General features: G+C 52.9%; 1 protein-coding gene across 1 annotated transcript in view; it reads right to left on the reverse strand.

Annotated features, from left to right (window-relative positions):
• Positions 1-2,325: 2,325 nt before the first annotated feature.
• Positions 2,326-12,717, reverse strand: part of CRAMP1 (cramped chromatin regulator homolog 1) — a gene marked incomplete at both ends in the record, with an annotated part of 64,722 nt that continues 54,330 nt past the window's right edge. Inside the window, 8 exons of the mRNA XM_080704746.1 lie at positions 2,326-2,487; positions 5,116-5,261; positions 6,249-6,413; positions 7,426-7,657; positions 8,113-8,181; positions 10,165-10,343; positions 10,579-10,683; positions 11,759-11,840. Coding sequence (XP_080560872.1) covers positions 2,326-2,487; positions 5,116-5,261; positions 6,249-6,413; positions 7,426-7,657; positions 8,113-8,181; positions 10,165-10,343; positions 10,579-10,683; positions 11,759-11,840 — 1,140 coding nt within the window. The remainder of the gene's footprint in view (positions 2,488-5,115; positions 5,262-6,248; positions 6,414-7,425; positions 7,658-8,112; positions 8,182-10,164; positions 10,344-10,578; positions 10,684-11,758; positions 11,841-12,717) is intronic.

A 12,717-nucleotide genomic window follows, 5' to 3' on the forward strand; every position in this document is an offset into this window, starting at 1 on the left:
AAACGCTCCTAGTCGACACGATGACTAGGGAAAGATTTAAGAAATGATCGTGGCTCAATGGAGGTGCCTGAATGTGTGACGGGAATGCCCAGGTGCATGCTGGACTGTGGTGAACCCACTAGAGGCTGAGGAGGACGCATGGCCAGGGAGGCTTCTTGGCTGAGCGCTTTGGAAATCCCAGCCTTTTTAACAGTTGCCTGTCTTTACTGTAAACATTCATTTAGGCTAGGAGAAAGGCATCTGTTGTTTCTCTGCTACAAATGACACCTCTCCTCCCTTAACATGGCAAGGGAATGTTTAAACATGTCTGGCTGCTGGAGAGCGGCAGAATGCTGTCGGCGTCACAGCAGGAGACAAGTCTCCCACCCCACCTGCCACCAGGTGACAATGCTGTATTCAGTAGCTCCAGATGTAGTCTCTACCCAGATGGGTGGCGCTGCCACCCAAGAGCCTGCGAAGTTGACCTTAATCTCGAGTTCTTCTAGATGTCACAGGAATGGCTGCCAAGGTGTCCTCTGGTGGGAGCTCAGGGCCTGGTCTGTCCAGCACAGTAAACATGGCCACTGGCATCTCTGGCCCCAGCCTGTGGGGATGTGAGGAAGCTAGTGGCGGCCTGAGCTCTGCCTGGAGTCCTAACCTACTACAGCTCAGGGACCACCGCATGCTCAGCTCTGAGGTGCTAACGTCAGGAAGCTAACAGATCGAACACAAAACTCCAGCTAGAGTTCAACAATGTAGACACCGGTTCTAACACTGTTGTCTATCTGCTAATAAAGGAGAGTCCTGAGTGTCCAGAGTGTAAGAACTGTTGAGCTCAGCCTGTGCCTCCTCACAGGCACCAGTGCAGGGGGAGCCTGGGCAGAGTAGGGAAGCTGCTGTCAAGAGCCACTGTCCTCCTGTTTCCCCCGCGGGCCCTGCAGCACTGGCAAGGCCCCAGGACCCAGTGTCCACACCACGAGTCTTTCCTGCCCCTCTGCACTCTGGCCCCCTTCTTTACTGCAGACGGAGAAGCCAGTGGGGAGCTAGGCTTGGCCTGGAGCGATACTGCACAGTGGGGGAGAGGAGAGGTTGGAGCAGAGACAGAAGGAGGCTCAGGTGGGTGAGAAAGGACAAATGACCCCGGTTTGCTAGGCAGGTGTAAGAGCAGCACAGGCATCGCCTGGCTAGCACCATGCCACATCAGATATGACTAGATGATTTGTGTGCTTCGACCTCCTGAGGCCGAGAAAGCAAAGCCCTTGTGTGAGCCCCATTCTGCAACTGGGGAGACTGATGAACCACCCACAGTACTAACTACTGACCACTGTGGGGCTCCAGGAAAGAGTCACCAGAAGGCCATGGAGTGGTGAGCTCTGAGTATACCCGACTGTCTAAATCCAGCCCAGATTCCCTCAGTAGGCGGCCTCGGAGCAAGGGGGTACACGGGGGCCTAAACACAGGCTGTGGGTACACCCTGTGCCAAAGCCAGCTAGAAGTCTCTACAAAGGCAGATCTGTCTCAGATGCCAAACAGTACTACTGGGAAGCCCAAGAAGTATGGGGAACGTCTTATCTGTAGTCATGTTAGTGCCTGGGGATGAGTCCAGTAGAAAGAAGTGTTTTAGAGCACCGAGAACTAACTTGCAGTGGGGCACGGGAAGGAAGCCTGCTACACAGGGTACCCTGTTCTGTCTCAGCTGTGTCACCGAGTTCAAACACAAGAAAAGCATTTTCAACCAACTTGGCAGGATCCTCTAGAATATCCACAAGAGCTATGCCTGACATGATTCCTTCCCCTTCCTGCTCTGCCAGTCAGAACAAGTCTGATGGGGGAAGCACTAGGCAAGTACTGTGGGAGATGGCACTAGTCACACTGCCTGTTGGTCAGAGCATCCCTTCAAGTGTTCCCAGTCTTGGGGAGCTCGGGCTGTGCCCACTGTTCCCTTCAGCATTACAAGACAGAGCAGCCAAGCAGGGCAACGGGGTGTCAGAAAGACAGCAGCAGTGGCCTGGAGCCTCCCTGCTGACAGGACCTGCGGCTCCCACGACCCAGGGACAGTGCCAAGGCATGCCCACATCACACTGCAGGCAAGCCTGCTGGGTCCAAGATGGTGGGGAGCGGCTGCCACACCACGGCAGTTCTGATGTTGGCCCTTAGCGCTCGTCCTGGCCTTTTGGGACACTGAGCCTCAGTGACCAGCTGCCCCATGTGCTATGCATCTGTCTCCTGGGGATTCTGGGCTTGACGAGCTTCTTCTAGTTGGGAGGTTTCATTTGCCACAGATCAGGACAGAGCCCCACTGGCCCTCGTCTGTGGCCTTCAGGGTGCCCTCAACACCAAGCATGATCACTGGGAGAGGTCCCCGACAGGGGGGCCACCTCCACTGTCAAACAGGGCCTCTCGGCGGCCAGGCTCGGTGACGGACAGCTCCTGGGCCAGGTCATTGAAGCGGGATATGTAATCAATGCTGTTCTCATTCATCATGCACACCAGCTGGGAGTCCACCACCTGCAGAACAGAGGGAACAGGGGAAGACCAAGTCAGCAAGAGGGTAGCTTGCCGCTGGCGTGGAGGCCACTGGCTCCAAGGTGGAAGAGGCCTCATGTGTGTGGGATTTCAGGATACCTCTGTGTTCTGAGCACACCCTCTTTCTGCAAGGTTTCCTGGAGAATGCACGGAAAGCTTGGCACATCTGGCTGCTGGTAGAGCAGAGCTCCCCTGCCTCCCACTGAGGTTCACAGCAGGGAGACATCCACAGAGAGGCAAAGAGTACACAAGGGAAGGTAGAAATCCAGGAGGAGCCTGAAAACAATAAAGGCAAAGCCCGGGAGAATGCATGGGGTGGAGTAGAGGAAGGCTCTTCCAAACGGCAGACGCTGCAGCAGGTGCAAAGGTCCTGAGCTGGGCACAGACTGTGGCTGTTCGAGAAAGACGACAGCAAGCGAGGCAGGGCAGAAGACCGGCCAGGACACAGGCTCTGGAGACCACTTAGGCTCAGTCTTCAACCTTGTGGGCAGAAGCCTTGTGAGGACGGGGCCTTTGTTTTGTGCTCTTGGTGACAGTAGCAGTGCCCGCCACAAAAGAGGCTCTGAACAAATATTCACTAATGACACAGTAAATGAATGAGAAGCCTTTGGAAAATTCTGAGTACAGCTATAGCATGAATTGAACTTTAATCTTTTTATTGTGGAAAATGTGAAAAATCTGTTTTCTTTTTTTTGTGGTATTGCATATTGAACCGAGGGGCATTCTACCTCCAGTGACACTCCCAGCCCTATCGTCTTTTTATTTGAAAATACGGTCTCACTAAATTGCTGAGAGCCTTGCTAAGTTGCTGAGGCTGGTTGCAATCCTGTGATCCACCTGTTTCAGCCTCCTAAGTATTGGGATTACAGGTGTGTGTCACCACACCCAGCAAAATGGTGTTTTTAGGAGTTCTCAGGAATATGATTTGCTAGACACTCACAAACTTCTGCAGATTAATGTGTAGTTATGTTACTTGCTATGGATACAATGTTTTATGAGGCTGTCTTGTGGCACTGTGCTGCCAGAAAGATGCAAACTGTGACTTCTGCATTCCCACTCCAAATTCTCCCTGCAGGACCCATCTCCGCAGAAGCCAATGAGGTGAGCTTCCGCACCACCACAGAGGGAAAAAGACCAGTTCTATGGCAGCACTGGTGCGGCAAGTGTTCTGTGAAGAAACATTCTGTGGCCAAGTGGGTTTGAGAAATGCTATGCCTGTGCCAGGGAGAACTGTAATATTATTGCATCTATGTTTATATTGGTTGAAATTTCCAGTCAAGCCATGGTTTGGCCTAGAAGTCTCCAAAGCTTCTCGTAAGTTCACTATCTCAAGATTTACATTAGGATATTGAGAAGCTGAGGGGGTCTGTGGGAAACAGCTGTTTGGAATTTCATTGGACTCAAGGTTTTCCTCAAGTGTCTAGCTACAGAATCCTCAGGGAATATCTGATGAGGTCCCTGTGTTCCAAAACCAGTTTGGGGACTTGGAGGTCCCTGTGTTCCAAAACCAGGACTTGGAGAGGAACAAGCCCATCCAAATGGCTTTTTAATTTAGGGTCCACCCCTCTTTGGCAGTGCTTCCTCCAGTTTCTTCAGTGGTCCTGCAGCACTGCGTTTTGCATGTACGTGAAGCGGTCTTCACTTGTCCCACCACCTCTACCTCTGTGGGCCTGCCCAGCCAGACATAGGACAAGAGGAAGACTGCACTGGCAAAAGAGGGTCACAGATGGAATCTGGCCTCCACATCAAGCGCATGCCGTAATGGGACTCCAACTATGGAGAAAGGATGCCCATTCCCAGGCTCCACTAGGCTGCAGCTGAGACACAGGCAGGAGGCACTGCTCAAAAGGTCCTCCCTGCTGGGAAGGGCCCGGCGATGACTCAGCTGCTGACAAATGTCACCACGCCACACAAATCAGGAACCTAGGCAGCCTGAGCTCACACTGCTAGTGGACATGATGACACCAGGGAGCTCGCTCTGGAGACCCCAATGCTCCACTTGGGCCAGCCGTTAGAGAGGGTCTGTTTGTCACCAGTGCCCAGTGTTGCCAGATCTGAGGTTAGGTAACTAGATAAGTTGTCTCCTGGTGTCACTTGTTGGCAAGGGGTTCTTTTTTTTTGCAGTACAGACTGAACCCAGGGGCATTCTACTTCTGAGCTACATTCTCTGCCCTGTTTTTGATTCTTTTTTTTTGGTGGTACCAGGGGTGGAACCCAAGGGCTTTCTATCTCCAGGCTATACTACCAGACCTATTTTATATTTTATTTGGAAACAGGGTCTCACTAAGTAGCTGAGACTGGCTTTGAACCTGTGCGATCCTCCTGTCTCAGCCTCCCAAGTGCGGGGATTACAAGCATGCACCACCACGCCTGGCCTGCTTTTATTCTTTATTCTGAAACAGAGTCTCACTAAGTTGTGGAGGGCCTCACTAAGTAGCTGAGGCTGGCCATGAACCTGCAGTCCTCCTGTCTCAGCCTCCCAAGTACTGAGATTACAAGCGTGTGCCACTGCACCTGGCTGGCAAGGAGCTCTTACAACCCACACATCTTGGGAAGGAGCAGGGAGCCCCTGTGGGGCCTGGGTGGCCAAGTCAGGGATGACACACTCACCTCTGCAACATCCGCCAGGGACCTAGACACAAAGGAGTCCCGGGAGTTCCCATCCAACAAGCTGGGACCAAGCAAGGAAGTGCCGCTGGTGGCCCCAGGGGGGGTTGGCAGGAGCCTCCGGCTCTTCTCTGGGGAGACGAAGCTGGCTGCAGAGAGAAGGCCGGGGAAAACACCTAAGTCCAGGGAAAGAGTCCTGAGACTGCGGTGGCAGCGGGCATGGCCATGTCCGGCCTCCACCTTGCACTTGCGGGATGGGCTTGGGGCACCGCCAAACCATTCTAGCCTTTTTCATAGAATGACCTGGGAACACAAACATGGCTATCATTTTCTAGGGGGCCCACAGTGCTACACTGTCTAGTTCATTGTGCCCCAAAACACAAAAATCTTAATCTATGTGACCTGTCTCTCACTGATGGGTGCTGAATTTGCTCCTAACTTTCCATGATTTTCAGGTGACTCTGCACCTGTGTACTCAATTATATATGACAAAGGGGAACCATTCATGGGGGTTGACTTCCTCAGCATCTGTAGACCGAGGTCCCCATTCTTCTGGAACACCAGGCACGGTAGCCCAGCTCTTGGGGTGCATGGCACACCCTTTCCTAAGGCTGCTTGTCACACGGATCAGCGGCACTGCTCACTGTCCTGTCAAGTCTTTCCTGGGACACCCTTCCCCTCATACTAATTTCCCGGACCCCAGAACAAATAGATGTAGGCAGGACCGACATGTCCTGTGACTCTCCTGTGTGGACTGAGGACATGCCAAATGATGGCTGCAGTGCCCACTTCAGAGTGTATTACTGACATTGAAAGAAAGATGCTGAGAGCTCAATCAAGCCGATTTCTTCTTTCTGGCCTGAGTCAGGACCTGCAGGGCCCAGTGGGGAAGGACTGGCGGGTGGGCTGGCTGGAGGGACTGAAGGGGCACTGAGAACCACGTGGGTGAGGGGGTTGCTTGGTGTCCATCAAGCTGTGGGCTATCAGGATGTGCACACTTGTCAAAGCTTGGAGAACCGCATGGTCCTACAGGAAGTAGGTCCTACAGGAGGTAGGCCTACACGCCTGAGAACACGCCATCTTCCCAACTGCAGGCCTGGCTGGCCTGGGAGAGGAGACATTTCCCAGTCACTCACCAAACAAGCTGCTGAGTGAGGAGTCTGTGGAGTCACTGGGGTACCACTGTGGGTCGTGGGGAGGAGAGGCGATCCAGTTGGGCTGGGGGCTGCTGGACGGGGAGGGGAGGCTCTTGGAGCTGTCGCTGCCATTCAGCTTTGCTGGAGAAAGAGGAACTCCTTCCCCTGCCAACCAAAACTCCAGGTCAGAGATGCTTTCCCAGCCCTCCAACCAGGAGGCAGTGGGGGAGGGGCTGAGCAATGGTGAACAGAGGACAGCTAGGACCTACTACACCCCACAGCAAGAGGGACGACAGTAGTCTATAGACAAGAACCACAGTCTTCAGGATGGCTCTGTGCTGCAGGAAGAACTCGACACACAATACGATGGCAGTGTCCCCAGATGTGGACCCAGGCCTCCGCCCAGAGTGCAGGGCTAACCATCTCCACAGTGCCCGCATAGCTCTGCAAGACGCACTCTGTTCCTAGTCTGTTGCTGGGAACACAAGGCCCAAATATCTTGGTGCTGCCCAAGACCATGGGCTAAAAAGGTATAAACTCAAAGCCTGAGTAACATCACTGTCTCCAGGACCACCATCCCACAGAATGAGCATGCCAAAGCCTTGATGGCTAACAGTCCAGTTCCCTCCTCAGCACTGTGTCTGGTTATGTGCCAGATCTCCAAACAAAGTACCCCAAGCTGCAAAGGGCCTGTTGGGCCATCCACTCTAGTCCCAAGGTCAGCAGCAACCCAAAGCCCACTGACAGCCTTAGGTCCCCTGCACACCTCCTCTATGGGCTGCCCCTGCCAAAGCCTGGCAGCAGCTCCTGCGGGTGGCAAATATTTGGTGCTCAAAGATGGTTGCTGTGCCAGGCGTGGCGGCACATGCTTGTAATCCCAGCACTTGGGAGGCTGAGACAGGATGATCGAAGGTTTGAAGCCAGCCTTGGCAACTTATCAAGGCCTTCGGCAAGGTGGTGAGACTGTTTCCAAATAAATAAAAAAAACTGGGCTGGGAATATAACTTGGAAGTAGAATCCTCTCGGTTCAATCCCCAGTACCAGGTTATTGGACTGGAACATTCCACGCAAGTCTGGCAGGATGCTTGGGTAGGTCAGGACCCCTCTGGGGGAGTCCCACTGCCTGGCCAGGTGGGGACCTGGGCTGGGGAGGGCGTGAGAGGCCACCTGCTCTTACCATACTGGCCAGAGCTGATGGCGATCTCAATGATGGAGTCACTGATCTGCGTTGCGGGCTCTCCCTGTGACAGCACATCCTCAGGCGGGCCAGGGAGGGAGATGTCCAGCAGGGCAGAGACGTTGGGCGGGGAGAGCCGGGTGCTGGCGCCCTCTGACAAGGGCAGAGGTGTAGAGAGGCCGTTCTGGAGAGCCATCTTGGGCAGCTCGGGTAAGGACAGAACAGGCGAACCCTGAGGGAAGACAGGTAGTCACTCAGACACAACAGCCAATCTGAACCCAAAACAAGGCACAAGCACAACCTCCGCCTCACAGCTGGCAGCCTTGATGAATGCAGTGGCCTCCCTCATCCTCCCGCGAGTACGGAGCGCACTCAAACTGATACCACCCACGCCGCCAGAAAAGGCAGGTCACAAGGCCAGGCCCAGGTGGCGGGGACCTAGGTCAGCTGGTGACGCAAAGGCAGAGAGGGTGTCAGGGTCACCCTCAGCTGACAGCCTCCTCCTCCGTCCTCATTCCTTCCATAACTGGGTCAGAAGGAAGGGAATCAGATCTGGGAGACAGCCGGGTTCATTCATCCACCAGGCAGCAGGCAAGGTGGGCGGAAGCGCAACAAAGCTGCCGAGTGCCTTGGTCTGGTCTGTGGCAGGAACGGTGCACTCAGTGCTGTGGGGTGCAGTGCCCTCACCTGGAAACTGTCTGCCACTGGCTCCTGCTCTGACCTCGGGGGGATGCTGATAAACGGGTCTCTCGTGCGCTGTGAATAAACCAGGAGCGTCAGTGGTGTGTCAGGCAGTGTGCCAGGACACCACACATTTATTTGGCGGAGCTCCAGAGGAAAAAGCCATGCATGACTGCCCTGAATCCCCGAAAGGCAGAGGTGAAGGCAACAAGCTGTGCTCTGGGCTGGGACCATGCACAGGCACTTGTAGCATTTGGGCCCTGCACTTAAACATCTTGAAGTTTCAAACAATGATTTCAAGTCCCATTAAAAAGTGAACCTCAGAGCTGGGCGTGGTGGCGCACACTTGTAATCCCAGCATTCGGGAGGCTGAGACAGGAGGATCGCAGTTCGTGGCCAGCCTCAGCTACTTAGTGAGGCCCTCTGCAACTCAGTGAGACCCGGTTTCAAAATAAAGAATAAGCTGGGCGTGGTTGCACACGCTTGTAATCCCTGCACTTGGGAGGCAGAGACAGGAGGATCGCCCAGGTTCAAAGCCAGCCTCACTGGCTTAAGAGACCTTGTTTCCAAATAAAAATACAAAATAGGTCTGGGAGGGTAGTCTGGAGGTAGAAGGATTCCATCCCCAGAACCACCCAAAAAAAGTGAACCTCAGCTGGGCGTGGTGGCTCACGCTTGTAATCCCAGCATTTAGGAGGCTGAGACCGGAGGATTGCGGTTTGCAGACAGCCTCAGCTACTTAGTGAGGCTCTCTGCAACTCAGTGAGACCCTGTTTCAAAATAAAGAATAAAAAATTGGCCGGGCGTGGTGGCGCACACTTGTAATCCCTGTGCTTGGGAGGCGGAGACAGGGGGATTGCGCAGGTTCGAAGCCAGCTGTGCTGGCTTAAGAGACCCTGTTTCCAAATAAAAAGTATAAAAATAGGTCTGGGAGTGCAGCACGGAGGTAGAGGGTTTCCAGGAACCCCAGTACCACCAAATAAATAAATAAATAAATAAAATAAAAAACTGGGCAGGGGGTATAGCTTGGAGGTCAAATGCCTCTGGGTTTCATCCTTAAAAAGAAAAAAAAAAAAAAGAAGTGAACCTCAAGCCAGGCATGGTGGCGCACGCTTGTAATCCCAGCATTTGGGAGGCTGAGACCAGAGGAATGCGGTTCGCGGATAGCGTCAGCTACTTAGTGAGGCCCTCTGCAACTCAGTGAGACCCTGTTTCAAAATAAAGAATAGGCTGGATGTGGGGCAGCACACTTGTAATCCCCGTGCTTGGGAGGCTGAGACAGGAGGATCACACAGGTTCGAAGCCAGACTCGGCTACTTAGTGAGGCTCTCAGCAACTTAGTGAGACCCTGTTTCCAAATAAAATATTAAAAAAATAGGTCTGGGAAAATAGCCCAGAGGAAGAAAGCCTCTGGGTTCCACCCCCAGTACCACACACACACAAAAAAAAAGTATAAAAAGAATAAAGCTGGGTGTGGTGGCACATGGTTGTAATCCCAGCATTCAGGAGGTGGAGACCGAAGGATCATAGTTTGCGGACAGCCTCAGATACTTAGTGAAGCCCTCCACAACTAAGTGAGACCCTGCTTCAAAATAAAGAATAAAAAATAGAGCACGGGGTATAGTTTGGAGGTTGAATGCCCCTGGGTTCTATCCCCAGACTCGCAAAAAAAAAAAAAAAAAAAAAAAAAAAGTGAACCCCAATCTCCGGCAGGCTGGCTCCGTGAAGCCCCAGAGTCAACCAACCTGCCCTCCTGGGGCAGCTCTCAATATGGCCAAGGAAGCAGAGCTCATAAAGAATTGGGGAGCGCCATGCCCACCAGATGCAGGGAGAGCCTCAAGGCCTAGTGGGCAACCCTAGGTCCAGAGCCACAGAGCAAGCCCGCCCTGCCTCTCCCACGCTGCGTGCCACGGGGCAGTGCTGGTCCCTCAGCCTCTTTGGTTCAGTGGCTCCTCCAGTCCGTGGGCCTGACCCCATCAAAGGCAGAGCTGGGGTCCAGAAAGGCCCTGGGCCCATGGCCTGGCAGTAACTCTGAACAGCACTTCTCAACACACTCACCCCCATGGTGGGGATGGGGTTCCCATTCTGGTGGGGTCTGCTGGAGTCCTGATCCGAGATGGCAGCTGTCACCTCATCTGAAGGCAGTGGGGAGATGCCAGACAAACCCTCAGTATCCAAGACAGGCAGGGGGCTCCCAGGGATGATGCCGGCACTCTGCGCTGCTAGGTCGATCGCACCTGGTATCAAGGGAAGAACACTATAAACCTCTGTTGTGTGACACCCACGACACGTACCAAAAGTGAAAGTGCTCAGAACAGCTTCTCCTGCACACCATGCTTCAGGGCAAAGGCCTTACTGTTCCCTCGAAGGTAATGAAACATTATAGGCTTGGAGAAAATCAAAAACGTTGAAAAGTCTGGTGACAAAACATCACCTCACAAAGTGGCTGTCACTGTGCATCTATGGACTTACTGGCCAGGTGACTTGCAGACTGGGATGGAAGGACCTTGGGCACAATCGGTCGAGACAAAGCTGCTTTGGTCAGCGAAGACTGGATGGGCCGGAACGAGCCTCTCCCTGTGAGGGGGAAGAAAAAGGCACAACATCAACCTGCCTGCCCATGCTTCCGGCACTCATGAGGGCTGGCCAGGGATTCCTTCACAGACACGGTGGGTTCATGGGAAGCCACTCCGCATCCAAACACTTGCTAACTTGAGAGCCAGGGGTTACACAGTGGAAGAGAAGCTCTAGGACCTGCCTTGGTGGCACCACCATGTCTCCCTGGAGCTGCGGAGAGACTGCAATCACTACTGTTGTCCCATGGGAATGGCCCTTTATGGATGAGGCCCCTAAAATGAGCTACAGGCTCCCACGAGGCAGTCTAAACATCAGATCTTTGATTAAGATTCTGCCACCACAATTTGGTTGTACCTTGGTGGGTCTTTTACAGTTGAAAAGCAAGCATGAAAAATACGAACAACAGCTAATGGGTTGCAGAAGTACACGTGAAATGTGATCATCAAGAAGACTAGTAAAAAAGGCAAAGCACACAGCTTGGGCTTCCCTAGATTTCTGTGTAGGTCTTGTTTCCAACGCCAAGGCCCTCACTGTAGTTGCAACAAGAGAAGAGCATAACCCGCGCTCCCAAGAACACTTCTAAAAACACCTGTGTTCGTGTGTGTGTGTGTCTGGGTGTGCGTGTGTGCTGCTGCAGACTGTCTCTTTACACCTTGACTGTATTTTATTGTTTATTTTTCAAACAGTATGTTACTAAATTGTGGAGGCCCTCACTAAATTGCTGAGGCTGGCCACAAACCTGAAGTCCTCCTGTCTCAGCCTCCCAAGTACTGGGATTACAGGCGTGTACCACCATGCCTGGCTAAAACACTTCTAAAAACCATGACTCGATACCCTGAAGATGGGACAGCAGATTCTCTCCTGAACTGTCCTGAGTACACTGCCACCAAGGCCATTGCTGGGCTGTTTCCAAAGGAAGCGCCCTGCAACCACCAGCGGGGTCTGGGCCTTGCCTACCACCGAGCGCATGCTTAGCACGTGCTTATGGCACGAACACAAATAACTTGCAAAGCAAAAGAGGGCCAGGCCACAGACACGTGAGGGGCAGAGCCACCCGCGATCCCCAGGCCCTTACCCGCTACGGGAGAGTTGGACAGGATGGAGAAGGAGCACACGTTGTGGGACTGGCTCTCAGACGGTCTGGGGAGCAGTGTTCTCTGTGAGGAGAAAACAAAAATGTGATACACAAATGCCAGGACTGAAAAAGATCACTCCAGAAACTGCATTATAAAAGAATTTTCTTTTGTGTGTGTGTGGTATTGATGATTGAGCCCCAGGGCATTCTGCCTCTGAGCTATACGCCCAGCCCTATTTTATTTTTATTTTGAAACAGTCTCACTAGGTTGCTGAGAGTCTCACTACTTGCTGAGGCTAGCCTCAAAATTGCAATCCTCCTGTCTCAGCCTCTCAAGTACTGTGATTACTGGTATGCATCACCATGCCTGGCTTATAAGGGAATTTTCAAAATAAGAGAGCCAAGTGTCACTGGACAAGGGAGTCTGCTCCAGAGTTGATGGCTCACGGACACCAGGGACAGAGTGAAGACATTACAGCCTATGGATACAAGCCCACCCTAGGTCCGCTGAAAGAAATCCAGGGAATTAGCCCACTCCCAGGAAAACTGGAAGAGTTCGACGATCATCTGCTGTCCATCCCAAAGGTGCTTCTGATTTTGGCTGGAATGCAGCAGGGCATGCACCTATTTGTCAATGAGGCTATGGACTGAGATGGCATCTTACCCTGGGCTTCTTCACAGTCGGGGTGAAGAAAGCAAGGACACTCTTTGTGCTGAGGCAAGAAGGACAAGAAATGTCCCTCCCCACAGGGCTCCCCTGAGCGAGCAACCAGGCTCCAGTGCACTCGTGGTACCTTTGAGTGATGTCAGCCAACTGAGAAGAAATTATATTAACCACCAAAATGTACCAACCACCCAAACTGGCAGTGCTCACAAACATTTACAAAAACTGCTGAGGCGGGCATGGTGATGCACACCTGTAATCCCAGCTACGGGAGGCTGAGGCGAGGACAACGCAA

This window comes from Muscardinus avellanarius, assembly GCF_963383645.1.
Source record: "Muscardinus avellanarius genome assembly, chromosome: 10".
Lineage (NCBI taxonomy): Eukaryota > Metazoa > Chordata > Mammalia > Rodentia > Gliridae > Muscardinus > Muscardinus avellanarius.